Below are 27,249 nucleotides of genomic sequence, written 5' to 3' on the forward strand. Positions count from 1 at the left end.
AGTTTATCTGAAAAAAGATGTAAGACTATTAGTGAACTGTAAGCTCAGTATGTCTATGGTATCAGATGGTAGGCAAAATAAGAGCTAGCATTTACAAATATTATCTCATTTTTCCTCTTATTGATTCCAGGAAATAAGAGCCATACTGACTAATATTTTTCAGATGAGGAAACTGAGACAGACAGAAGTAAATGGATTTGCTCAAGGCTGCATAGTTAGAAGGTAAGGCAGAATTTGAATTCAGGTCTTCTTGACTCCTGAATTCAGCACTCTATCCATTATACCACCTGGCTGCCATACCACACACACCCAAAAAAAGTTAACAAGATCTTTGTCTGTATGAAAATCAGTCAGTCAAGCATCTATTAAGTGCTACTATGTCCCGGGCACTATGCAAGATCTTGGGGCAGAAAGTAACAAAAGACAAAAAAAAAATCAGGAAGTTTATGCTATATATTGAGAAAAAACAAATAAAGAGATGAGGGTAGACAGAATAAATACAAAATAAATGGAAGATATATTTCAACTATAAAGCAATTAAGGTTAGGAAAGTTAACAGCTTCTGGGGGAATCTGGAAAGGTTTCCTGTAGAAAGTGGTACTTGAGCTTTACTGTGAAAGGAGGGAGAGATTCTATGGAGGTCAGAATGGTATGCTAGAGTCTAGGTAAGAGGAGATGGAATCCTGATATAAAGTGGTGGCTGTAAGTGTAGAGAGAGGGGGTTAGACATGTGAGATGTGGAATTAGTAAGGGAAAAATTGGCAACTGACTGGATCTGTAGGACAAAAAGTCAGGAGTTTAATGCTGTAGCTATGAATCTGAGAAATTGAGTGGTGTCATTGACAGAAACAGACAAGTCTGGAAGGAAGGTATGCTTGTGGGAAAAGGTGTGTCCAGTTGTGGACCTGAAGTGGAAAGAGTGATAGTATTTTGGATTACGGAGGTTTTAGTCCTACTCTGTTCTGCCCTAGTCAGACATCTTGAGATTGTATTCAGTTCTGGCTGTCAACTTTTAGGAAGAATATTGATTAGTTAGAAATCAGCCAGAGAAGGGCAACCAGGAGAATGAAGGATAATTGAGATTGTGTCAGATAAGGGTCTTCTGAAAGAAATTGAAATACCTAGACTTAGAGAAAAGTAGAAGGGAGAGTTGTCCTCAAGTATTAGAAGGACTATCACATGAAAGAGGGTATAGACTGGTCGGTCCTGCTCAGCCCCAAAGCACAGAATGGGAGCAATGAGTGGAAGCTGCAAAGCATGATGTGAGGAATCTTCCTACTAACCATTGGAGCTGTCCAACAGTAGAATATACTTAGTAGGAAATGGATTCTTCTCCTTGTTGGAGGTCAAGTGATGACTAGAGGGCCATATATTGGCTATGTCAGAAGGAAGATTCTTACTTAGGTATGGGTTTGAGGCAGGAGTGAGCTGAAGAAGTTCAGCCTGGCTCTTGAAGAACTGATTTTTCATTGTAAGCATTTATACCTTGGAAATCAGCAAATGTTACAAATCCGGGCTTGATTTATTATTTTGTTCGGTGTCTAACTTAAGAAAGTGATGGAGAAAATGGTAATGATGTAGATTAAAATTTAAAGTGTATTATGGAAACATCTTTTTGAGAACCAATTATTAAGCATTTACCAGCCCACCACAGATTTGACTAGATTGTCTCTGAAGCTGCCAAGATCTGTACATTCTTGCTCTGAATTTTTCTAGCTGCTTTTTGGGGGCACTGCGGTATATGATTGATAAACAGTTCTGACCTCATTAGGTGCTCCCAGAATCCAAACACTTTAGTGACCCTGACAGTCTATCCCCTTTTAGCATTTACCTAGTAAGTATGATGAGATCCCTTTCTTATTCACACAAAGAATCATAGATCTAAAGCTCAGAGATTCATTTAGTTCAACCCCCTGATTTTATCAAGCCATCTAGGGGGCACAGGGAATAGAGTATTTGACTTGAAATCAGTAAGACCAGAGTTCAAATCCTGATTCAGACACTCAAAACTGTGTGACCCTAGATAAATCACCTTTTTTACTTATCTCAAACTCAGTTTCCTCAATTGAAAGATAGTGATAATAAAAGCATCTATCTTATAAGCTTTTGGAGGACAAAATCAGTACACCCACATGCACACTTGTAATGATGGCTTTACAAATTTTCAAGTGCCATATAAATGCTTGCTATTTTATTAGTTGAATTAATTACATTGTTAGTATATTATTAATATAAATTATTATTTACATTATTAATAGAATTTACATAAAGGAAAAGGAGGTTAATGGCAGTTGGGAGAATCAACATTATTAATACTAATAATTTCTGTGATTAATTTTACAGATGAGGAACTCAAAATGCACAGAGTAACTTGACCAAGGTCACAAGGATATATATGTATTTTTTAATTGAAAACCTTACCATCCATCTTGGAATCAATAGTGCATATTGGTTCCACAGCAGAAGAGCAGTAAGGGCTAGGCAATGGGGGTCAAGTGACTTGCCCACGGTCACACAGTTAGGAAGTGTCTGAGGCCAGATTTGAACCTGGGATCTCCCATCTCTAGGCCTGGCTCTCAATCCACTGAGTAATCCAGCTGCCCCCTCACAAGGATATTAAATGGTAGGACTGGTATTAAAACATATGTCTTTTAATTCTTTCCACAATACTCTGCTTCTTTCCTATGTGTGAGATGGCTGTAGGGAGAATTCTAGAGAGATTTATGATCAGGATTCATCCCTTCATCCTGGGATATAGAATAGCCTGCGACTCAAGGAGCTGGACAAAATGACCACTGAGATGCCTACTAGCTCTAGAGTCCTATGACTCCAAGGTTTCTGTGGGATGTGGTATTCCAAGTTACCTTAGATCAACATTGGCAAAGGTTTTTAAGCTTGTGTGCCCAAACTGCAACTTCAAGCCGCCCGTGAGACTGCTCCCCACTTCCCCCCCTCCCCACCCCACATTACCCCAGAGAGCAGAGGGAGGAAGTGCTTGCTTTGGGTAGCTGGATGGAGGGCTGGGGCATACAAAAAAAATATCCTCAAATGCCCTCAAGAGCTGTGAAGAGGAGGAATGTAGCAGCTCCCCTGTGCCAGCTGGGCACACATGCCAATACTTCACCAACACTGCTATAGATACTCTCCTATACAACTATAATTAGGGTTGGAAACCACTTCCAGCAAAGGGCATACAAGTAAATCTGATTTCACATAGAAAAAGTCACCATGGTATTCCATTAGAATTAGCAGTGACATCAAGAATAAAGATTTGGTCTCAGGGTGGAACACTTGGGTTCAAATCCTACTTTTGACACATACTGTCTGTGTAGTTCAGGGCAAGCCATCTAACTTCAGAGTCCCCAGAGAATTCCTAAGGCTATAAATTACAAAGAAGGTGCCAAGTTGCATTGGCAGAGGGAATTTACCTATTACAAATTCTATACGAAGAAATAATAGATCCAGTCCCCCAAAATGATTCTTCTGTATAATTAAGAATTAAATGTGTCTTTGAACCCAAACAGAACAAAACAATTTATGGCTACTTACGTTCTGCCAATTTCTGTGTAAATGTTCAGCAGTGCTCCTCCAATCAGATAACCTGCTGCAGGACCAAGAATTGCAGCTGTATAAAAAATTGCTGTTAAATAAAGAAACAAAAAGATCAGTTAAATTGGGGGGTCACATATTTTACTTAAGGAGTAATGTTACCTAGATTGCACCAGATAGCCCTGTGTTGTCACCACAATATAACTCCAGAAATTCTTCCTCACTAAAGCTCTAGATGACACATGTCTGACATATCTGAGATATGTATAGTCTTTTTCTTACTTAAGGACTAAGACAGCTTTGTGAAGGCAAAAGTGGATGAGAAACTGACACACATAATGTAGTAGAAAGAGCAATGAATGTGATCTCAAGAGACTGGGTCCAAATCTTGGCCCTACTAGTCAGACTCATAGATTTTTAGATGTGGAAGGGATTGATCATCTACTTGAGGCATCTAGGTGGTGTGGCTAATAGTTGTCTGGGTCTAGAGTTCAAATTTGGCCTCATACTCTTACTAGCTATGTGACTGTAGGTAAATAACAATTTCTGTTTACCTCAGTTTCCTTACCTTTAAAATAGCACCTACCTCTCTGGACTGTTGTGAGGATCAAGTGAGATAACATTTTTAAAGTGCCTGGCATAACTCTCTCCTTCCTTCCTTCCTTCTTTCTTTCCTTCCTTCCTTCCCTCCTTCCTTCTTTCCATCCTTCCTTCTCTAATTTTATGGATGACAAAAGGTATCTCAAGAGTTAGTAAATTCCTATTCACTGAAAGTCTTCAAGCAAAGGCTGGATGAAAACTTGTTGGGTAGGAAATAGAGGGGATTCAGATTTGGATACAAGTCAAGCCAGATGGTCTCTAAAGCTTCAAAAAAGCTTTTAATAATATGTAGATATATTTTCCAAAATGGTTTCTTTGGTATCAGCTATGAATTTCATCTAGAATATTCTCCCCATTGAAAATGTCCTGGGCAGTATTGGGGGGAGAAAGTTGCACAGTGCATAAGAGTTCTAGATTTGGAATTTGATGATTTAAGTTCAAATCTATGCCATACCCTATACTCCTTGTGTGACCCAAAGTAAGTCACTTAAGTTATCTTAGCTTTAGTTTCTCCAGCTCTAAAATGAGGACCATTGGGGACATCTGGGTGGCTCAGTGGATTGAGAGCCAGGCCTAGAGACAGGAGTTCCTAGGTTCAACTCTGGCCTCAGACACTTCCCAGCTGTGTGACCCTGAGCAAGTCACTTAACCCCCATTGCTTAGCCCTTACTATGCTTCTGCCTTGGAGCCAATACACAGGATTGACTTCAAGATGGAAGGTAAGGGTTTTAAAAAATAAATAAATAAAAGGAGGACCATTGGATTTGATGACCTTGTAGGTCTCTTCCATCTCTAAATCTATAATTCTTCCCATGAAAAGCTGGGTCATATATATCTCAACACTTTCCTCAGAATTATAGGTCTAGGAATATCTTCATGGAGGCATAATCATGAAATAGCCATAAGCATTAACTCCTAGATGAGGGACAGACAGATAGACCCACCAATCAAGTGAGACCATTAAATCACAAGAAAACGATTGAGTCATTTCAGTCAGTGAAGGGAGGGCCAAAGTTCAGTATTAACACTTGTCTCTGGTCTCATGAGTTGACCTTGTGCCTGCTGCTTCTGAATGGAATTAGGAATTTCTCTACTGACCTAGCCCCGAAATAAGTTTATCTAAGTCACTCAGTTGAGCATTGTAAACTAGAAACCTAATAGAAATGCTAGTTTGGGATTCTTCTGTATCCGGCGTATCAATGACTCAATTCATCTGAAGCTGAATCCAGCTGTTTGAAATTCAGATAATAATATCCTCAGTTCACTCTTTGGAAAGAAGTTAGAAATGCCAAGAGTCTTCCAACATACACAATGCTAATACTTTCTCCATAAAGATGAAGTTGCAAAGCTGCTTGGAATATATGCTCTGCGTTTTCATTTCATTAATACTTACATATTTATGGGGGTCTAGAAGGGCAACAGAGAGAACTGGACTTAGTTCATGGGCACATTTTATGCATTTTCCTCATATGCCAAGTCAGAAAAACCTTTGCTGTCATACCTATAAAAGTAGCTTCTGAGGCAGCTGGGTGGCTAAGTGGATAGAGAGCCAGTCCTGGAGATGGGAGGTCCTAGATTCAATTCTGGTCTTAGATACTTCCTAGCTGTGTGACCCTGGGCAAGTCACTTAATCCTGATTGCCTAGCTATTCCTGCTCTTCTGCCTTGGAACCAATACTTAATATTGATTCTAAGACCAAAAATAAGGGTTTAAAAAAATAAAAATTAAAAAAATAAAAGTAGCTTCTGCAGCTCTCACCTATGAATAGAGATGAAGAGAAAAAAATCTCATTTATACACAAACACACACCAAAGGGTGTGCTGATAAATGTGTAACTATTGGCTCTCTGTAAAAAAAAAGTATGCATACCACATTTTAAAAGTTTAATCTGCATTATTAATTTTATCCATTACTTTCTTAAGTCTAAACAATAAACAATAATCAAACCCTAATTTGAAAGTTTTGCCAATTTTTGAGACACAAAAAATGATTGCTTTGAAATTTTAATAACTGACTCTACAGGACAAGCTGATTTCAGCATAACCATATATATGTATATGCATATGCATGCCACACTGCCTCTTAAGGATGCTACACGCACATATACAATCTTATATATAGATAAGAGGCAAGTGAAATAAAGGATAGAGAGCCAACCTCAGAGGAAGGACAACCTGGGTTCAAGTCCCTTTTTTTGAGAGATATATATGGGTTGGGTGACTTTGGGCAAGTCATTTAAATTCTCAATGCCCCAGTCACCTTCTTAAAACTAACCTGCAATGTTCGAGGAAGTTTCCTGGATGGGAGTTTCACCTATGAACTCACTTGTCAGGTACAAATCCATATTGCTCTGGATTGCGTGAGTAGAGAGAGTATCATCCTGGAAGTTCCCTATACCCATCAAATCACAAGTCTTGAAATAAATATTCTGGGAAAGTCCCCATGTAAACATCTATATTGAATCAGCTCAATAATTGTCTTCGATGTATCAACATAGAGACTTGCCTGGGGCACCAAGAGCATATTAAGTCTTGCCTGTGGTCTCTCAGCTGGTAGCAGAGAAAGGACTTGAACTGTCAGGCTTCTTGAATCCAAGGCTAGTGGTTCAAAGAGTCCATGTATAGATTTCAGGGGATCCATGAATTTGGATTGGAAAATATATCTTATCTTCACTGACCTCTAATCAATACTGTACATTTCCTGTAATTATTTAAAAACATTGAGAATAGGTCTAAAGTTTAAGTCTAAAGGGGATTTGTGGAGGACAGCTAGATGGCTCAGTGGACTGAGAGCCCAGCCCAGAGACAGGAGGTCCTGGGTTAAAACCTGACCTCAGATACTTCCTAGCTGTGTGACCCTGGGCAGTCACTTAACCCCCATTATTGCCTAGCCCTTGCCCCTCTTCTGCCTTGGAACCAACATCCAGTATTGATTCCAGGATGGAAAGTAGGGATTTTAAAAATAAAGGGGGGGTTTCATGACCCAGAAAGGTTAAGAACCCTCTGTACTTTGCAATGTGCTTTCCTATCCACTTGCAAACCTTAAAAAGGACACAATCCTGTATCAAACTGCCTCATTTTTTTTCTATTATACTGTAAATCATAATGAATCGTAATTTAGGATGTCACTCTTGTCCATCTCCTCAACACACCCAAAGAGAGGTTAAATTTTTATGCCTGAAATGTCACTTGCCTGTTTTTGTCCCTTTCACTGGTATATTTCACAGCTATCAGAACCAACTTACTACTTAATCGAATCAAAATGATGACTTGTTGGCAGCGTTGTCTCTGCTAAGCACATTTTATCAGTTGTACACACACACACACACACACACACACACAAATAGTCATTGCATGCAGTTTGGGAAAAGTTCACTTTCCATTTTAAGAGAGCTGAAGTGTTTGTAAACACCAAGAACACTGAATAAACAAAAGAAAGGTTTGCACCCATGAGCACCCATTATACTTACCAATATAGACTGGAGAGTAGTTTGACTTGACATTTTCATCTAGATAGGTCACTCCCAGAGTGTACAGTGGTGTTGCACCAATCCCATGAAGGAATTGCCCAAGCATAAAGACAAATCTGTAGTTGGACAGGCCTGAGGACCTTTCTGTACAGGATACATTTTGATTTGAGCCACATATTCCAAACTCTTCTGAGAAGTTTACTTCATAATGACCAGTGGTAAACTGAGGCAAAGCAAACACAATGGAGCCAAGGCCCATTACCAAAACCCCCCACCCAAGCCACCTGGGTTTGTGTCCAGTGCCTCCAAAGTAGCTGACAAAGGTCAGGCAGGCACAAGCCGCTATGTCATAGGAACTAGCAATAAGCCCACTCTGGTAACTGTGGAGATCATAGCGACGTTCTATGGAGGTGATGACTGTGTTGATGAAGCCATTCACTGTCATCCCCTGCAGAAAGGAGGCCATACAGAGGAAAAAGAGGATTCCTTTGGGTGTATTGAAAAACTGTAAACAGTCAGGAGCGAAAGCCCCCCAGCCACAGGCAATGTTTTCTCTGTCCGCAGACACATACTTGACTTCTTCACTGCAAGGACTAGATTTCCCTGATGTGGCATTGCAGAGGGGCTGGATGCAAGAGTCTAAAGGGCTGTTTGCATTGGAAAGTAAAGTGCCATTGCTCAAGGGTGTGTGACATAGCTCTTTTGTGCCAGATCCATTCTCAATTGGAGTGGGGACACTGGTAAAGACAAATGGCTGGGTTGAAATGAAGGTGTTTTCTCCCCTCGAATTTTGTGGCATTTCCATCAACAGGGAAATCTAGCCTTCCGTGTTCACAACAGTCTGCAAATGATTTGATTTCCAAAGTTTCAAATAAAAAAAGAAAATGTGATGATAATTGTAGTGATTAAGTTTCGAGAATCTGATCCATGTGCTTCATCCTGCAATAAGAATATTTGGTTAGTGAACTCCAAACTTATCATTATGTAGATCCATATTTTAGTAATTCCCCATCTCCTGACCCACAGAAGCCTAAATCTCTCACTAAAGTCCCTTCATGCTAAAGTGCTATAATTTGTAGCCAAACCATTAGGCCAAATGATGAGTCCCACTCTGCCCTAAAGTTGCATACCCGCTGGTATTTCTGAGTATGTTGGGGTAGAAACAATAGGAGAGACGGAGAAAGGAAAAACAATGGAAAGAAATCTTTCAAATTAGCTGATGCTGGAATAGAACATGGGATACTTCAGTTTATCATATCCGAAGGACAAACCATGTATCTGGAATCACAGAAAATGGGCAACATATGCTGTTAATTTTTCAATATCAGTCTGAAAACAGTCTGCTAGTAAGGACATGAAGCCAATTCCCTTAATGAAAAGAAGAACCACAGCAAGATGGATTTAGTTTAGTGAAAGATCCTTACCCTCCCACTCCCTCCTATTCTTGGAAATGAGCATAGATCTTCAAAAAGCATCCATTTGCATAGAGCAGTGTTTGACTGGAACCTCCAGTAAAGTCTTCTTCTGATGACTCATCATGATGAAAGATGATGATGATGATTCTGAGCTTTTAAAAGCTACAAGCTATAACAAGTCCTACAAAGCTAGAAGGTCTTCAGGCTCAGTCCCAATGACAGATTGTGCATGTACATTATCCATGGACCAACTAGCAAGTTGAAGAGAGACTGACTACAGTCAGTCAGTCAATCAACAGACTTTTATTAAGCATCTACAGTGGACTAAGTAAGTGCTGTGCTAGGTCCTAGTGATATGAAGTAAAAAAAATGGAAGTCTCTGGCATCAAGGAATTTACATCCTATTGAGGAGACAACATGTATATGTAATGAGTCTATTAAAAATATATAAAATAAAAAACAAAGATTAGTCTTGTCACAGGTTGATGAGGCAGGTTGGGGGTAGGAGTGAGACACTAGCAGCTAGAGGTATCAGGAAAGCCCTCATGTAGGAATTAAACTTTAGAAGGAGTTAAGGATTCCAAGAGGTCAAGGTGAGAAAGGAGCACACTGGAGGAATGGGGTAGGGGCGGGGATCCTGTAAAAAGGAATGGAGATGAGAGATGGAATGTTTCATGTGACAAATAGCAAGAAGGCCAGTTTAATTGAATAGTAGAAAGTACAGAAGGGGATATGGTATAATAAACTCAGCTTAGCAACTTTAAAACCTATTTCCTTAGGTGTGGAGCGTAAAGATCTGAATAGATGAATATGGATGAAAATCATAGATCTCTGAAATATCAAAGGACCCAAGATCACAGAAGTAGAAAGTTTGGAATTGATTTTCTTCTGTGTGGCCGTCTCTTGCCAAATCATGTCAATCAGCCAGACAGTCAGTTCAATTTAATCCATTCAGGGACTTACTTTTAAGAGAACAGGCAACAGAAATTTACTAACAGGTCCCCTAATATCCACTAACTAATAAAAGTTAATTATCTGCCTTAAGGAAATTGCATCTGCAAATACATAATCCATCTCAATTTGTGATGAATTTCCACAGTTAAAAGGATCCAAGCAACTGCTAAAAGCAACTTCATGAATAAATTCAAGAGTAGTGGGGAGAGTCTAAAATATTCCATCTTCAGGAAAATTTTTCCATAGCCCCACCTCTACTTACCAATTCCCCTTTTTGCTCCACCCTTTTGACTTCAGCTTTCAGGAAACAATTGCTACACTCTTATGCTTATTTTTTTCCACTCAAAAACAAAGATACCAAGTGGGGCAAGGTTTATCTTAGGATGATGCATGAAATTAATAAGCAATATGAGAGTGGCAGATTCCTTCCTGCCTTATGCATATTTAACACTGAGAAAATTCAATAACTGTATGTATATGTACACATACATAATATATAAATAAATAATACATATATAGGCATGTGTATTTATAGTAAGTATATGCATGTATCTATTATACATAAATGAATATCTGCTATGTGTATTATTTATTCATCTTGGTCCAGACACACAATAAACATGATAATTCATCTACACAAGCATCAAAACTCCCTCCACTAATACAAACTAGCAATGCTCTGTAAAGTACATGTGTTGTTAGAAACTTGTGCTTGGGACAATGGGAATCATCTTGGAGGCAGGACTTAAACCCAGATCTTCCTGAATCCCCAGCCAGTCTTCACTTTGTCACAAAGACTCTCTTATTCATATGTACTATATATGTAATTGGGTAGTTAATCTGTACATTCTGTAGGGAATTTATACACTGGGAGGCCCTTGCATTGAAGAAATTATCATTTTGGACTCCTCACCCCTCCAAATGTGTGTTTGTGTATGTATGCACGTATGTTTTGTCTGGTCTTAAAGACAGATTTGGCTGTAGGGTGATGCAACTTCGAACAATGATGTTTCAAGAAGCAAGATGTTATGGAAATAACATTCGACTTGGAGGCAAAAAGGTCAAAATCTCATCTCTTTTGTTTAATGGCCTTATGACCTTGAGCAAGTTGCAACCTTTTAGATTTATTTTTTAGTTACCTCATCCTCAATAGAGGAAAGTACTTCATACTACCTACTTCACAGCATTGCTGCACTGAAGTCCTCTGTAACCTTCAACATACTTTATAATACGTACATTGCTTTGTGACCTTTGGTTGGTTGTTGTCTTTCATCTTCAGAGACCCAAAATGGCACCACTACATTGTGGTCAATGTCTAGTGTGTCCTACCGTGGCTGATCAGACCAATACAGACTTGGGAGTCCTCTACCATTGGTTGGGCACAAATATCCCTGTGTGCTCTCCTCTTTTCTTCACCTGTAAGATCAGTGTTTTGAACTAGACAATCTCTAAGGCAATTTTCTGGCCAAATTCTCTGATACTTATAGGCAATATGATGTTCTAAGTAAATTTAAAAAGTGTATTTAAAAAAGTGAGTTTTGAAGGAAAACATGTCCTTACATTTACTTTCAGGGCAAAAGGAGACAATACATATATCTTTCTTGGTTGAGGTAAGCCTTTCAAGATTGACTGAGTCCTTCCAAGGTCCTTTAATATGGCTTCTGGGCTCTGAGAACCCATTCACTGTTACTCATTCCCCTTAACCTCAAGTGTCTTCTTTCTGATCATGTCATTCTCCTGCTGATTAAATTCCAGTGGCTCCTTCTTAACCTCTCCAAACAAATGCAAACTATTTTTCCAATTTATTTTTTCTGAGCTTATTTGAGTCCAAACGAACTGATCTTGCTATATTGCTCCTGTCCAACTCTGTGAGTTTGCGCATGCCAAGGCTCTCTCACATGCTGGCAATAAAATCCCTCCTTGACTCCATGTCTTAGAATCTCCAGGTTCTTTCAGAATTATTTTATATTACATATATACATTTTATATAATTATTTTATCAAAATTAATGCTACCTCTTACGAGGATTTTTCTTAGCTTGCCTCTCTGACAGCTGCCAGTACCTCCCCCAGAAAACTACCTTTTAGATTTTTTAATATATTTATACGTACATGCTATTTCTTTTGGTAGTTTCTGTCTTCTTAGAGCCTTACATAGATTTTGTCTTTGTATTCCCAGAACCAAGCACAGTGCCTGGTCCACAGCACCTGCTGAACAAATGCTTGTGGATTGATATATGTGTGCAGGAACATGACTTTTTTTTAATCCATTAAGAATTCAGACATCTTTTTATATTGCCTATTATAAGTGGTCCATTCGATTCAAACATACATCTTATAATAATTATAGGCACGTGAGTAGACATTGGGACTAGTGAGATGACAAAACAACAGTGCTTGCCTTCAGGGAACGTATGTTCTGTAGGAGATTGAGATAAACATACACACACACACACACACACACTCACACACTCACAAAAGAAACTATTTTAGCCAACACAATAGCTAAGTACAAGCAGAATCATGTATCTTGAGAATTTCAAGTGACTTCACCAGCTCTCTATCTAATCTAAGCATGACTGAAAGGGAATCTCCCCTGCAACATAGCCAGATGTGGTGAGCCAGCTTCTCCCCTAGTCTTCCAATGAGGAAGAACCTATTATGCCCTAAACAATCCATCCACTTTGGGATAGCAATTTTTTAACCCTTACCTTCCTTCTTAGAATCAACACTGTATATTGGTTTGTCAACATGGAAATCCAGAGATCCCCCGTTTATTTAGTTTGAGGGTAGAAACCCCAGGTTTTGACCTTGTCACAGGAGAGGTTTCCCCCTGAGGGAAGGTCCCACTTCACCAGACAATGGACATCCACTTCAGCTTTGGTGCAGTAGGTAGTGCTTCAGCCTCGCAAGGTGAAGGTCCCGAGTTCTATCCTCAGAAGGAGGGTGTGATATACTGGGAAAGGCTTCTGGAGACAAAAGAGCTACTTGACTTCGTATGGGATTTACCTCCCCACCTGAAGTGGATGTCTATTGTCTGGTGAAGTGGGACCTTCCCTCAGGGGGAAACCTCTCCTGTGACAAGGTCAAAACCTGGGGTTTCTACCCTCAAACTAAATAAACTGGGGGTTTCTAAGTTTCCATGTTGACAGGTTCTAAGGCAGAAGAGTGGTCAGAGCTAGGCAATGGGGGTCAAGTGACTTGCCCAGGGTCATATAGCTAGGAAGTATCTGAAGCCAGATTTGAACCTAGGACCTCCCATCTCTTGGGATAGCAAATTGTTAAGAAGTTTTTCCTCATTTCTTTACAAATTTCTTCTGTTACTCTTAGTTCTAGTCTCCAGGGCTAAAAGAAAAAAAAAAATTAATCATTTTTCTACCCATCAGTCCTTCAGATAAAACTTTAAAGTTTTTCAAATTTATTTTTAAAAAATAACTTTTACCTTTCATCTTAGAAACAATACCATGAATTGGTTCTAAGACAGAAGAGTGGTAAGATCTAGGCTATGGAGGTGAAGGGACTTGCTCAGGGTCACACAGCTAGGAAGTGCCTGAGGCTGGATTTTATCCCAGGACCTCCTCTGTCTCTTAGGCCTGGCTCTCAGTCTACTGAGTCACTCAGCTGCCCCCAGTCCTTCAGTTATTCGAAGATGACTTTCATGTCCTGCTTCAAGCAGCTAGATGGGGCAATAGAGAGTGTTGGGCCTGGAGTCAGGAAGAACTGAGTTCAAAACTTCCCTTAGATACTTATAGCTATGTGACCCTGGGCAAAGCACTTTACCCTATTTGCCTCAGTTAATAAATGAGCTGGAGAAGGAAATGGCAAATCACTGAAGTATCTTTACAAAGAACTCTCTAAATATGGCCACAAGGAATCAGATGTGATTGAAAATGATGGACCAACATCAAAATTCATATCCCCCTAAGGCTCCTCTTTTGAATAAACATTTGTTTTCTCCAACCCAATCTCCCTATTACATGACCCATCACCATCCTGATTGCTCTCCTCTGGACACTTTACAGTTTAGCTGTGTAGTTCCTAAAATGTGTTGGCAACACAATATTAACAACAATGATATATATTGATATAGCTTTTCAATTCTTCCAAAGTATATTAATTGCATATAGTAATTAGCTCAGCTGATCCTCACAATAACCATTCAAGGTAGATATTATTATGCCTATTTTACAAAGAGGAAGGCTGAGACTCAGAGAATTTGAGTGACTTCCCCAGCATCACAAAGCTACTATGAGTCAGAATTGGAACCAATAGTTTTCCTAAATTCAGCACTATATCTGAAACATAACCTTTTTTTGTACTAAGATGGTGACAAGTGGGCTTATTATCTCCTTTCTCAGGACCCGAAATGAAGCCGGAGATTCCATAAATCTTTACCTAGGTTATGTTGAAGTCCTCCAGCTAGTCAGCATTTGACTCATATCAAGCTTGTTATCCATCAAAACCATCAAGGACTATCCTTGGGATCCAGCCTACCTAAATTTTTAGCAAGAACGGCTTTGTGGAATGCTTTGCAAAACAAACAAACAAGCAAAACAAAACAAACCCCTAAAAACCCTCAATAAAAGATAACTATTTCTTTGATCTCTGACAACACAACGGTATTAAGCCCATGACTCAAAAACAGCTTCAAGTCCTCACAAGAATTTTCCCTTTTTGGACTGACTGAATTCCAGAGCCTCAGAGCTATTCATAATTAGTCACTAAAATCCCTTCATTTTAACTAATTAAGAAGGAAATAATAAGCCCAGCATGTCCCTGTTCTTGACGGATTGACCTTTTGTCTTCACTGCTTCCTTTTCTAGATATTCACTAATCCTTTAACAATACATACTAGAACTTTTCTAGAAATCAAAGTCTAGTTCGTTGGTTTATGGTTTCTCAATTCTACCCCCTTTCCTTTTTTTTTTAAAGATTAGAACATTTGATTTCCTTTAGTCTTCTGTGCTCTCCGTAATGTTTCTTTTAGAAAAAAAATATTTTACTGACATCTTTTGTTTTCATGTCACCATTTCTGAATAGATCTCCCCTTCTTCCAATGAGCTGTCTCTTATTTTTAAAAAACTATGAAAAGGGGAAAATTTAGCAAAACCAACTAAAACTTCAACTGAGTCTGAGAACATATACAACATTTTATTCTCATAGTCACCCACCCCATAAAAAGAAGTGAGGGAGGTAAATTTTCTAATCTCCAGGGCCAAACTTCTTGCTCATTATAGTTACACAGTATCTGTTACAATCATTTTGTCTCTCAAGTTAGCATTGTGTCTGACACATAGTAGGTGCTTAATAAATGTTTTTTGACTGTTACTGATTGGTAGTCTTGGGAAGATCTCTAATGGTGGCTCAGCAAATAGGGAATGAAGGCCTAAAAGACTTAAGGCAGGAAAGGTTTAAACACACTACTTTGGACAAGCTTCTTGGTGATGATCAATGTTGCACTTGCAGGGAAAAAAGGGCATTTTATACCTAGAGCTAATTTGTCTTGTGATGTTTTACTTATCAGATTGGGATATATCTGTAACCAAAGGAAGAACTAGCATGATAACCAAGGTGGTCGAGACCTTCAACGACCATATGGTTGAATCGAGAGGAGTGTCATGTCTTCAAATGGTGAATTATATATAGGGCAGCCCTAATTTTAGCCTTTTGGGAAATTTGGCAGAGCATCTTCTCATATGACAAGGTTTTAAAGCCCACGGCTCAGAAACAGCTTCAAGTCCCCACAAGAAGTTTTCCCTTTTGAACTGATTAAATTTCAGAGCTATTCACAGCTACTCAGTAAAATGTCTTCTAACTAATTAGGCTGATTGGGTAAGACCATTTCCCAGAGGCAGCTGGAAGGTAGAGACAGGTGGGTCCAATTTGGTGTGGTTCTACTTGGCAAGAAATTCTCATTGGGCCTCTGAGTCACCTATGTTTTCATCTGCTGGCTGCTCCTTTACTGCATATGCTAGCTAGTCGGGAGCCTACAGAAATCATATAGGCTACAGGAATCTGCGGCAGACTAGCAAAAGGAACTTCAGGTGGAGCAGAGAGGGAGGTGTGTTATTCCTTATTAATTTATTTTTAGCATCACGGTTTTACATAATATCTCCAGATAGGTAAGGAGGCTTACTTAGCATTCTAAAACATGCAGAATCATGTGTAAGTCAATGAATTTGTGTCACTCACAGGTAACCCCACCCCAACCTGGAGCCATGGATCTAAGGGAGTCTAAAGCCAAGAATAAAGGCTCAGTTAGCAGAGGGCTTATGTAACTTTCCACAAGTTCTTCTTTGGAAGACAAATCTCCCAAACTATCTTTGTTTGTCACCAGGTTCTAAACTGGAGAGCTCAGTGGAATCAGGGGAAACCCACATCACCTCTAGCTGCAATTCTATTTATGAACTGGTCTTCCTTCGGATGCCTTTTCCCACTCTAACAAATGGCCAAAAGGGATAATTAATCAATAGTCATTATTAAGTCTCTACAATGTGCCAGGCACTGTGCTAGGCACCAAGGAGATAAACACAAAGAATGAAACCATCTCTCCTCTATAGTACCTTACGTACTATAGAGGAAATATCATCTACATATATGAATATATGTGGAATAAGTATTAACAAAATATAGAAGATAGTAGTTGAAGTATGGTAGTTAAAATAAAATAGGTACTAAACTTGGGGTGGCTAAGTGGCTCATTGGATAGAGAATAAAGCCTGGAGACAGGAGATCCTGGATTCAAATTTGACCTCAGACACTTCCTAACTGTGGGACTCTGGGGCAAGTCACTTAACCCCAATTGCCTGGTCCTTACTGCTCTTCTGTCTTTTTAAGTTGGAAGGTGAGTTAAAAAAAAAAAAGATAGGCACTAGCAGTTGGGGGAGATCAGGATAGAATCCCAAAGAGGAGTGTTTTAAGCGGGGTCTTCAAGGATGCGAGGGGTTCTGTGAACTACAGGTGAGGAGGTAGGACAATCCAGGCCCTAGAGATAGCCAGTACCAAGGTAGAGAAATGTCCTTGGGAATGAGGACTAGAGAGAAAGCCAATTTGTCAGGATTACACAGTGTAAGGTCAGGCAATCAATGAACATTCCCTAGGCACTTACCATACCAGCTCCTTTAGAGTTGGTTTGATTTGTAATGGCCAATGCCTAGGACACTGCCTGGCACACAAGTGTTTAGTAGGTGCTTGGGTGAATGGTAACATCACTTAAAATACTATTTGGGGATGTTGGAGAAACTTGTCTCAAATCTTGCCTCTGATTGTGTACTACCTACGTGGCCTTGGGAAAGTCACTTAATCTCCCTGGGTCAAAGTTTCTTCATCTATAAAATGATGGAGTTGGACTAAATGGCCTCTGGGATGCTCTTCAAGCTCTTAATCTATTCCCCTATTTATGCTACATAGTGGACAAAGCCATCTAACCTTGATAATAGTTATTTATTATGTGAAGTGGGAAAGATATTTATGTGTTTCATTTTTAAGAGTATTTTTAAAAATTACTTAGTATAATAGAGAAACCTTTGAAAGTTAAAAACCAAACTTGAATGATGAGGAGCTGGGAACATTTATGTAATGATTTACCACAAATAGAATTACACACATAAGTTATCTTGAAGATATAGTTATTAGGCAAGCATCGGTCTTTAAAAATGAAGCTAGAGAGGAACAGCTAAGTGGCTTAGTGGAGAGAGAACCAGACATGGACTTGGGAGAAGCTGGGATCAGACTTGCCTCAGATACTTCCCACCTGTGTGACCCCAGGTAGATCACTTAACCCCAACTGCCTAGCTCTTACTGCTCTTCTGCCTTAGAACTGACACTTAGTTTTGATCCTGAGCCCGAAGGAAAGGGTTTTAAAAATTAAGCCAGAAAGTGTTCTAACTTGAAAATGTCATTCTAAAAAGAGCATTTGTATAGATAGCATTTAGAAAGACTACATTTAAAGGTTTATGTGGATAATCATGTGATCAAAAAATCACCATCTCCACTTAAATAGTCAGTATGATTTTGTGTTTTTGGATCTCATTCAATGCTATTTGATTCATATACCTTCCAGATATTAGCCAAACCATTGTAGCATGACATTGATTATATAAATGTTTATCTTTGAAAAATCTAACAGCTATCAAAATTTGACATAGTTTTGAGTGGATAAAATTATTTCTAACAGCAAGTACAATATGATTAACCAACACTCTTCAAGAGAAATTTGCTTCAATGATATCTTTAAAAAAAAACCCTTATCTTCTGTTTTAGAATCAATACTATGTACCAATTCCAAGGCAGAAGACTGGTCAAGACAATGGGTATTAAGTGTCTTGCCCAGGGTCACACAGCTAGGAAATATATGAGGCCATATTTGAACCCAGGATCTCCTGTCTCCAGGCCTGGTTCTAAATCCAATGCACCACCTAGTTGCTCTCTTCTGTCTTTTTAAGTAATTTATAATTTTTAATTTGCTTGAAATGAGATCATATGTTATATAGAATGTAACTCTTAAAAATAAAACAAATCATCTACATATACACACCAAGCACCCTATAATGGCATATTTCAGCTCAATTTAAGAAAAAGTTTCATATTAAGAACTATCTGGAAGTGGAATAGGCTGCCCACCCGTCACTTGGTTTCCTGTTACTAGAAACTTTCAAGCACAGACTGAATGATTACTTCTTGAGAAGCTTATAGGAAGTTTTATTTTTCCTCTTGTTATAGGTTGGACTAGTTGACCTCTGAAAATCCCTTCCAGCTCTGATATTCTATGAGTTTACAGTACAGGTTCTTGTCATATTTTGTTGAAAAAGTAAGGGTCTTTCCTTCTGTGTGTTTTCAATTCATTTCAAACTTTTAAGTGTCTGCAAAATATTGGTGGTTCAAAGGTGAGAAATGACAATCCTTGCTCTCAAGGAGCTTGCCATCTAGCAGAGAAATGGAAAAGTACCCAAATTAGTATAGACTACTATGTAACTTTCCCCTCTTTTATTTGTTATAGAATAAACATCTCCATTTTTGTGGTACTTTAAAGATCTGACATGTCAAACAGATAACATGTCAAACAATGCAAAAAGCATTAATTAGCTAGAGTTTTTGTTTATTGTAGTCCCAACATCATAGAATTTGGTCACCAGAGGACATCTATATTGTTTCATGTAGAAACATCATATCTCAGGGACAAGATCCTGGAATGTTTCAAACACAAAAGGATAATTCTTTGTGTTTTTTAAAACAGGCTATTTCCTATTATGTATCTAGATGTTTATAAATGGATCTCCCCCCACATTTATAAAAATGGATTTCCTCCACACACATTTAGACACATTTTGGTTTATATTTTACTGCAGCAATATGTCAAAGAATAAATTCAAAATATAAGTTATAAACTAAAAAAAGTGTTAGAACTAGAAAAGGCTGTAAGAAGGATCTAAACTAAATACTTCATTTTACGGCTGAGGAAACTGAATTCCAAGGAGGTACGGTTGCTTTGCTCAAGAAAGAATCTGGTAGAGTCAGAGCTGGAACCCAGAACTTCCATGCCTTTGCACTTGCTGGTGTCCTTATGCTGCCTACTTAAAGAACAAATATCAACAACAAAAAAACTATGAAATTAAGTATATAAGAATCTTCAGAAGTTGGTGAGAAAATATACAAAAGTTTGGCTACACAATAATAATAATAATAGCCCACATTTAGAAAGCCCTTGAGGGCTTGCAAAGCACCTTATATACATTATCTAATTTCATACAGAAAGAGGAACTTAACAACTGTGATGCAAAAGTTGTTTCCCAGTAGCTGAACAAATACAAGTTCCATACAAGTTGGAAAGACCTCCACAAACTGATGCAGAATGAAATGTGCAGAACCAGAACATTGCACACAGAGATTGAAACAATGTGGGACGATCATATGTAATCTACTTTGCTACTGATGGCAATGCAATGATCCATGACAATCCCACGGGATTTATGATAAAGAATGCATCATCAAGAGAAAGAACTGTGGGAATAGAAATGCAGAAGAAAAACATTTGATTTTTCACTTGTTTATATGGGTGTTGGATGTGGGGTTTTGGTTTTTAAAAGACTATTACAAAAATGAATAATATGGAAATAGGTATTGAGTGATAATACATGTATAACCCAGTGGAATTGCATGTCTGCTCTGGGAGGGGGGAGGAAAAAGGGGAGGGAAAGAACATGAATCATATAACCTTGGAAACATTTTTTAAAAAATTAAAGCAAATGGAATACATAAAAAAAGTTGTTTCCCAGGATAGAATAGGTTTGTAATTAGTATTGACTTTACATATAAATAAACAATTCATGTTTTGAAAATTGTATTGTTTTATTTTGAATGCTGCAAACACTGCCCCAGCCCTAACATTTCTGCATAAGTGTAATGAAAAGAGGATTATGTATGAAACTACAAATCACTTTTATACAGATGCTTTAAAAAAAAGCATATGATGAATTTGGCATGTTACTTTCAAAGCTATCCTGTTTGTGTTTCCTTCTGACCTTCCTTGTGCTCTCCTCTATGCTCAAAACAAAATAAAACAAATAATCCTGCACTCTCTTTCTTCTCTTGACTTTTTGGGCGGAGGGGCAACCCTACTGCTAACTCCCCTCTTCAAAGTAATTTTTTTGGTGAAACAGTAGTAGCTGCTGGGAGGACATCAGGAAAGGTTTCAATGAGCTTCACTTCACAGAGGAATAAAGATTCTAAAAGAAGCAGAGGTGAGGAGGCTGGGGTGTCTTATATGAGGAATAGCAACCAGATTTAAGTTATTTGGTCAAAAGTATCTCAAAACTCAGGTCTGCTTCATACACCGTTAGGATAAATATAGTTCCATAAAACCCACAATACTTAGATACAATATATTTCTCTTCATCTTTTAGCCCTAAATTCTCTTAAATCTGAGTTCTCATAGGAAATAACAGTAAAAGGTATAGGGCTTCACACATCAGTTCAATCATCAGTTCCCCCATACATAGTAATTTCATTAAATGAGATGAGTAATGGCCTTTCTAGTTATAATTGGTATGTTGATGATGTTTGGATTAGCTATAAGATTATCCACATTAAATCCGTTAGCTGTAGGGCATGGTGTCTTTCACTCCTAGGTCATTGGGCCAAATTTAGGTAAGCTGATACAGAATGGTATATAGCACATATGAAGATTTACCCCAGTCTGGGTGGAAATGAATCAGAGCATTGCATCATAGCGGTACTGGAAAGGATCTCCGGAGTTATTTATTCTAACACACAAATTCCTCAATTGATTGATTGGGATATTGGGAAAGTTATGAGACCATGCCTAGTATTAATCACTTGGAATATGCCAGATGATCATTTTTCAGTCCTTCTAGCATCAAATCTTGTAATGTGCTTAGAATCCCTTCTATAGCATCTCTGTTTGAAGGACTCAGGAGAGGAAAAATCAGTTCTTCACTGCTTCATTTGGAGGCAGCCTATTTTAGTCAAATAGGACATTTTTTTTCCTTTGCCTAGGAAGAGAAATCTGCCTCTCTATGATTTCAATCCACTGCTCCTAGTTCTGCCTTCTGGGGCCCAACAAAACAAGTCCAGCTCTCTTCCACATGAGGGTTCTTTCTCTGCTTCAAGACATCTCTCATATCCCTTAAGACTTTTCTTCTTCAGGAAAAACAACTCAGTTGCTTCTAGAATTCCTTTGATGGCAAGTCTCCTCACCTTTCTGTTTACCCTCCTCTAGAGCCACTATACTTTCTAAAATGCAGTGCCTGATCTCAGACAAAACAAAAGCTAAAATAAATCTAATTAAAAGAGATTAAGTAGGGAAACTACATCTTGCTAAAAGGTACCATAGACAATGAAATAATATCAGTACTAAACATATACACATCAAATAGTATAGCATCCAAATTCTTAAAAGAAAAGCTAAATAAGTTAAATACACAATAAAACTACACTAGAGGGAGACCTCAATTTTCTCTCTCAGAAGTAGATAAATCTAACAAAAATAAATAAATAAATAAATAGTTAAGGAGTTGAATAGCATTTTAGAAAAGTTAGATATGATAGACCTCTGGAGAAAACCAAATGGGAATAGAAAGGAATATACGTTTCTTTTGCATTTGTATATTGCACCTTCACAAAAAATGACTATGTTTTAGGGCATAAAAACCTCACAACCAAATGCAGAAAAGCAGAAATGTTAAATGCTTCTTTTTCAGATCATAATGCAATAAAAATACATTCAATAAAGGATTGTGGAAACAAATTAAAATTAATTTAATCTAAATAATCTAATCCTAAAAAATGAGTGGATCAAAGAACAAATCATAGAAACAATAATTTCATTAAAGAGACTGACAATGATGAGACATAAAATTTATGGGATGCAGATGAAGCAGAACTTAGGGGAGAATTTATATCTCTAAGACATCAATAAAATAGAGAAAGAACAAGTCAATGAATTGGGCATGCAATTAAAAAAAGCTAGAAAAAGAGCAAATGAAAAATTCCTAATAAAACACCAAATTGGAAATCCTGAAAATAAAATTGAAAGAAAAAGAAACACACCAAACAAATAAATAAAATCAGGATCTAGTTTTATGAGGGAAAACACAATAAAATAGAAAAACTGTTGATTAATTTAATTTAAAAAAGGAAAAAAAAACAAATTACCAGTTTAAAATGAAAAGGGTAAATTCACTACCAATAAAAGGGAAATTAAAGCAATGATTAGGAGCTGTTTTACCCAATTGCATGCCAATAAATCTAATAATCTAAGTGAAATGGATGAATATTTATGAATATAAACTGCCCAGATTAACAGAAGAGGAAACAAAATACTCAAATAATCCTATCTTAGAAAAAAAAATTGAACAAGCCATGAATGAGATACCTAAGAAAAAAAAATTAACAGGACCAGATGAATTCACAAAACATAATACTCATTACAAATAAAAATACTAGGAAGAATAGGAGTAAATGGACTTTTTGATAAGTAGTATCTATCTACAGCTATCACCAAGCATTATCAATAATGGAAGGAAACTAGAAGCCTTCCCAAAAAAGATACTGGGTGAAGCAAGGGTGCCCATGATCACCAATACTATTCAATATTGTATTAGAAATGCTAAATATAGCAATAAGAAAAGAAAAAGAAATTAAAAGAATTAGAATAGGAAATGAGAAAACAAAACTATCATTCTTTGCAAATGATACAATGGTATACTTAGAGAATACTAGAGAATCAACTAAAAAAACTAGTTAAATATTAACAACTTTAGCAAAGTTGCAGGATGTAGAATATCCAGGTAACTTATCAGCATTTCTATATACATTATTACCAACAAAGTCCATCAGGAGGAGATAGGAAGAGAAATTCCACTTAAAATAACTACCGAAAATATATGATATGAGGCCAAGATAAACCCAGGAACCATATGAGCACAATTATACAATACTTTTCAAACAAATAAGGTCAGATCTAAACAATTAGAAGTATGTTTTTCATGACTGTACATATACAACTCATATCAAATCATTTGATTTCTCATTGAGCAGATAAAGGAAAGAGGAAGGGAGAAAATTTTGGAACTCAAAATTTTTAAAAAACAAATGTTAAAAATTATTTTTAGGTGACAGTCACATGGCTCAGTGTTTTATGAACTGGGCCAAGAGATAGGAGGTCCTGGTTTTAATTCTAGCTTCAGATACTTCTTAGCTGTGTGACCCTATGGAAATCACTTAACTCCCATTGGCTAGTCCTTACTGCTCTTCTGCCTTGCAACCAATACACAGCATTGATTCTAAGATAGCGGGTAAGGGTTTAAAAATATTTTTATGTTGTCATTTGAAAAAATAAAATACTTGAAATTTTAAAAACTAAAATGCAGTGCCTAGAAATGATCATAATATTCCAGATATGAATGGACCAGGATAGAATGAAGTGGAAATACAAAAATTTCCTTCCTTCTGAGAACTATGCTTCAATCATTATAGCCTAATATCACATTAGCTTCTGTGGCTTTCACATCACATCATATCATCATTGACTCATATTGAACTTGCCCTAAAACACCACATACTTCCTCCTTCCTCTCCCACAACCCCTTGGCTTTTTCCACAGGAACTGTTGTCTAACCATAACTTTTCCAACTTGTATTTGGACAGTTGGTTTTTTAAACTCAGATGTAGGGCTTTAGTCTTCCCTTTAAATTTAATTTAGTTCTAACAGAATAATAAAAGGTTCTTTATCCTTATATGTAGAAATTATCAAAGGTTCTACATCCTTATACATTCTTTGTTATTTATTATTCCAAATTTTACAAAACCACATAAAACAAGTATTTCCATATAGGAAGAAAAAGATCATACATAAATGAAATCACAAATCCCTTAGTTATTTAGCCTATTTTTCTTCACATCTACATAATAAACCCCATCCACAAGTGTCCTTACCCATCCCCTCCCTTCCAGTATCATAAAAGGTATCATCTGGGAGACTGATATGTTCATACAAATTAAGTCTTTTCATGTTTTCACTTTTTAGTTCACTCTTTGCAAGTATCTCAAATTTGACTCCTACCTGGCTCCTATAATCTAGTCGCATTTCTGACTTTCATGGTGTGGCAAACTTTCTGTAGTCCTGACTTCTGGTTGGGTAAATGCATAATTGCTTAAATCATTTTAATTGGGTCCTGATTCAAGGACCTGTTATAGATTTATTTTTCCTTTACTTAGATTTTTTTAGATATAAGACTTTTACATTTTGTATTTGTACAAGTTATTTTTCTCTTTTATTTGGATTTTTTAATGTTTTTTATTTTCTTTTGCAAATTAATTCATATACCTCATAACACAGCCATGCATCCCTGAGTGATCCCTGTGTTTGTTATTATTCATCTCAGGAGGACCAAGTTATTGTTGTGAACTTTGATTTAAATTTGAGCAATTTTAGGATAAGAAACTTGCTACCTCCCAGAATCCAGAATGCCCCATGAAGATAGATGCCTGCAGAGACCACATGCTGCACCAGAAGATCCAGATCCAACTTTGGGATGTGAATTGAACTATGGGGGTGGGGGGCTGAAATGCTTTTATTTTGAATGCATGTTCTTATGCTAAAGGGGACTGCCTCCAAATTGGCTTTTTGTCAACTTAGTAATCATCGGTTTTGTTCTCTTTTCCTCTTATCCACAAATTATTTCAATTTTTAAGTTGATTATGTCTCCATGACCCTTTTGGGAAAACTGGTTTCCCAATAGGATCACAGGGAGAATATGTATAAATGGAAATTTTGAGCCTTTGGACTTCATCCCCCAGAAGTCCCTTAGTATTTTCCAAAATTCCATTTTTCTGCATCCCCACATTTTGCATGATTGTATTTAAGTGGCTGTAACTCATCCCTCTTCCTCTCTTGGACCTGCGATCAGCCTGAAGTCAGGCAGTTCTTTTGTTTTAGTTTTTAATAAAATTTTATAAAAGATAATAGTTATTGATTTTTAATTTTAAAACCCACATTTCATTCACAATTTATTCTTCCAGTATTAATTTTGTAGCTGTGTATAATGTTATCTTAGTTCTACTCATATCACTGTTCATTGTCCCATATAGTTTTTATCAAGTTAAAAAAATTAGCTTGCTCATCACTTCTTATGGTATGGTAGTATTCCATCACAATCATATACCACAATTTGTTTAGCCATTCCCCAATTTGATGGGCATTCTTTCAATTTCTCATTAATTGCCATGACAAAAAAGAGCTGCTGTAAGTATTTTGGAACGTATGGGTTCTTTTTGCTTTTTCCCTGATCTCCTTGGGAAACAGACTGGGTCTCATTCTTAGAAATTCATACAAGAAAAATTGAAGAGATGCTAGAGATCATGGTGGAGTCAGAAAACTTTCCTTATCTATCCCAGAGTCACTTTTTAAATGGAATTAAATCTAATTTGGCTAAATGGACATTTCTTCCTGATCAAATCTGTTGTTAGGCAAGTTGATGCATATGATCTCTTGTCCAGGCACAGATTCCATTCTCTAATCATCTTGGCATCAAGTCCTTACCTTCTTTTCTGCTTACTATTCCTGAGTACAAATGTATTCCTTCCTCAGGAGATGAATAAATGTACTACAGTTGCCATTAAAAGAAAGAGTACTTGGATAGGAGGTATCATGTTGCAAGAAGCACATTATAAAAGTTCATGATCTAAAGACTGAGAAGCACTCATCTAGTTTATTCCAGGAAACTAATGCCATCCAGGAGTAGCTGGTGCAGTAGATTAAAGTGCCAGGCTGTAAGTCAGTAAGAGTCATCTCCCTGAGTTCAAATTTGGCCTCAGACAACTTACTAGCTGGATGGCCCTGGGCAAATCACTTACCCTGTTTGGCTCAGTTTCCTCATCTGTAAAATAAACTGGAGAAGGAAATGGCAAATCACTTCAGTATCTTTGCCAAGAAAACCCCAAATAGGTTCATGAAGAGTAGGACATGTCTGAAAAATGATTAAATGATACTGGCAGTGATCTCATAGCTTTCCTAATGTCCCAAACAATCAATCGATCAATCAGCAATAATTTTTTTAAAGTGTATATGCCTAAAAGCATTCCTTTCCTTCCTTGCTATGAAAGATTTATTTATTTATCACATTTTTGAAACCTATCTCTTTCAATGATGAAAGTATGCAACTGAGGCCAGATAAACACTAATCCTTATGATAGCTTATTCCTCAGTAAAGCAGTTTTATTGCAAGCATTTACAATAAATATTTGGTTAATATTCATAAAATATCAGAATGTCAGAGGTAGAAAGGACCTTAGAAATCTGTTAGTCCAACTTCCTCATTTTACAGATGAGGAAACTAAGGTCCAAAGAGGGGGAAGGATTTATTTTTACCACTGTGTCAAGTAAGGACTATATTGCCACAGGTTTATTAATTTGTACTTAAACCCTTTACTTCTGTCTTGGAATTAATATTAAGTTTCGGTTCCAAAGCAGAAGAGGGGTGAAGGCAATGGGATTCAGTGACTTGCCCAGGGTCATATAGCTCAGACATGTCTAAGACCATATTTGGCCATAGTTGAACACAAGACCTCCCATCTCCAGGACTATCTACTATTTATCTACTGAGCCACCTAATTGTCCCTAAGTGGCTAAGTATACAATTGAGGTTAGATATTTTATTTTAAACAACTAGAATAAATTGACTAGTTTTCCCATGCTAAGGTTGGATGAGGGCTCCTTCTATATATGAATTGGAATTGATGGCTC

At 37.4% G+C, this 27,249-nt stretch overlaps 1 protein-coding gene across 2 annotated transcripts in view; it reads right to left on the reverse strand.

The window, feature by feature from the left end:
• SLCO4A1 (solute carrier organic anion transporter family member 4A1) overlaps positions 1 to 27,249 on the reverse strand; it is a 75,422-nt gene that overhangs the window by 29,482 nt on the left and 18,691 nt on the right. For both annotated transcript variants that reach the window (XM_056812869.1, XM_001376615.4), the window contains exons 2-3: positions 7,619 to 8,557; positions 3,550 to 3,640 (exon numbers count right to left, since the gene is read on the reverse strand). In XM_056812869.1, the coding sequence (XP_056668847.1) occupies positions 3,550 to 3,640; positions 7,619 to 8,423 (896 nt within the window). In that variant the 5' untranslated portion in view covers positions 8,424 to 8,557. The remainder of the gene's footprint in view (positions 1 to 3,549; positions 3,641 to 7,618; positions 8,558 to 27,249) is intronic.

This window comes from Monodelphis domestica, chromosome 1, assembly GCF_027887165.1.
Source record: "Monodelphis domestica isolate mMonDom1 chromosome 1, mMonDom1.pri, whole genome shotgun sequence".
NCBI lineage: Eukaryota > Metazoa > Chordata > Mammalia > Didelphimorphia > Didelphidae > Monodelphis > Monodelphis domestica.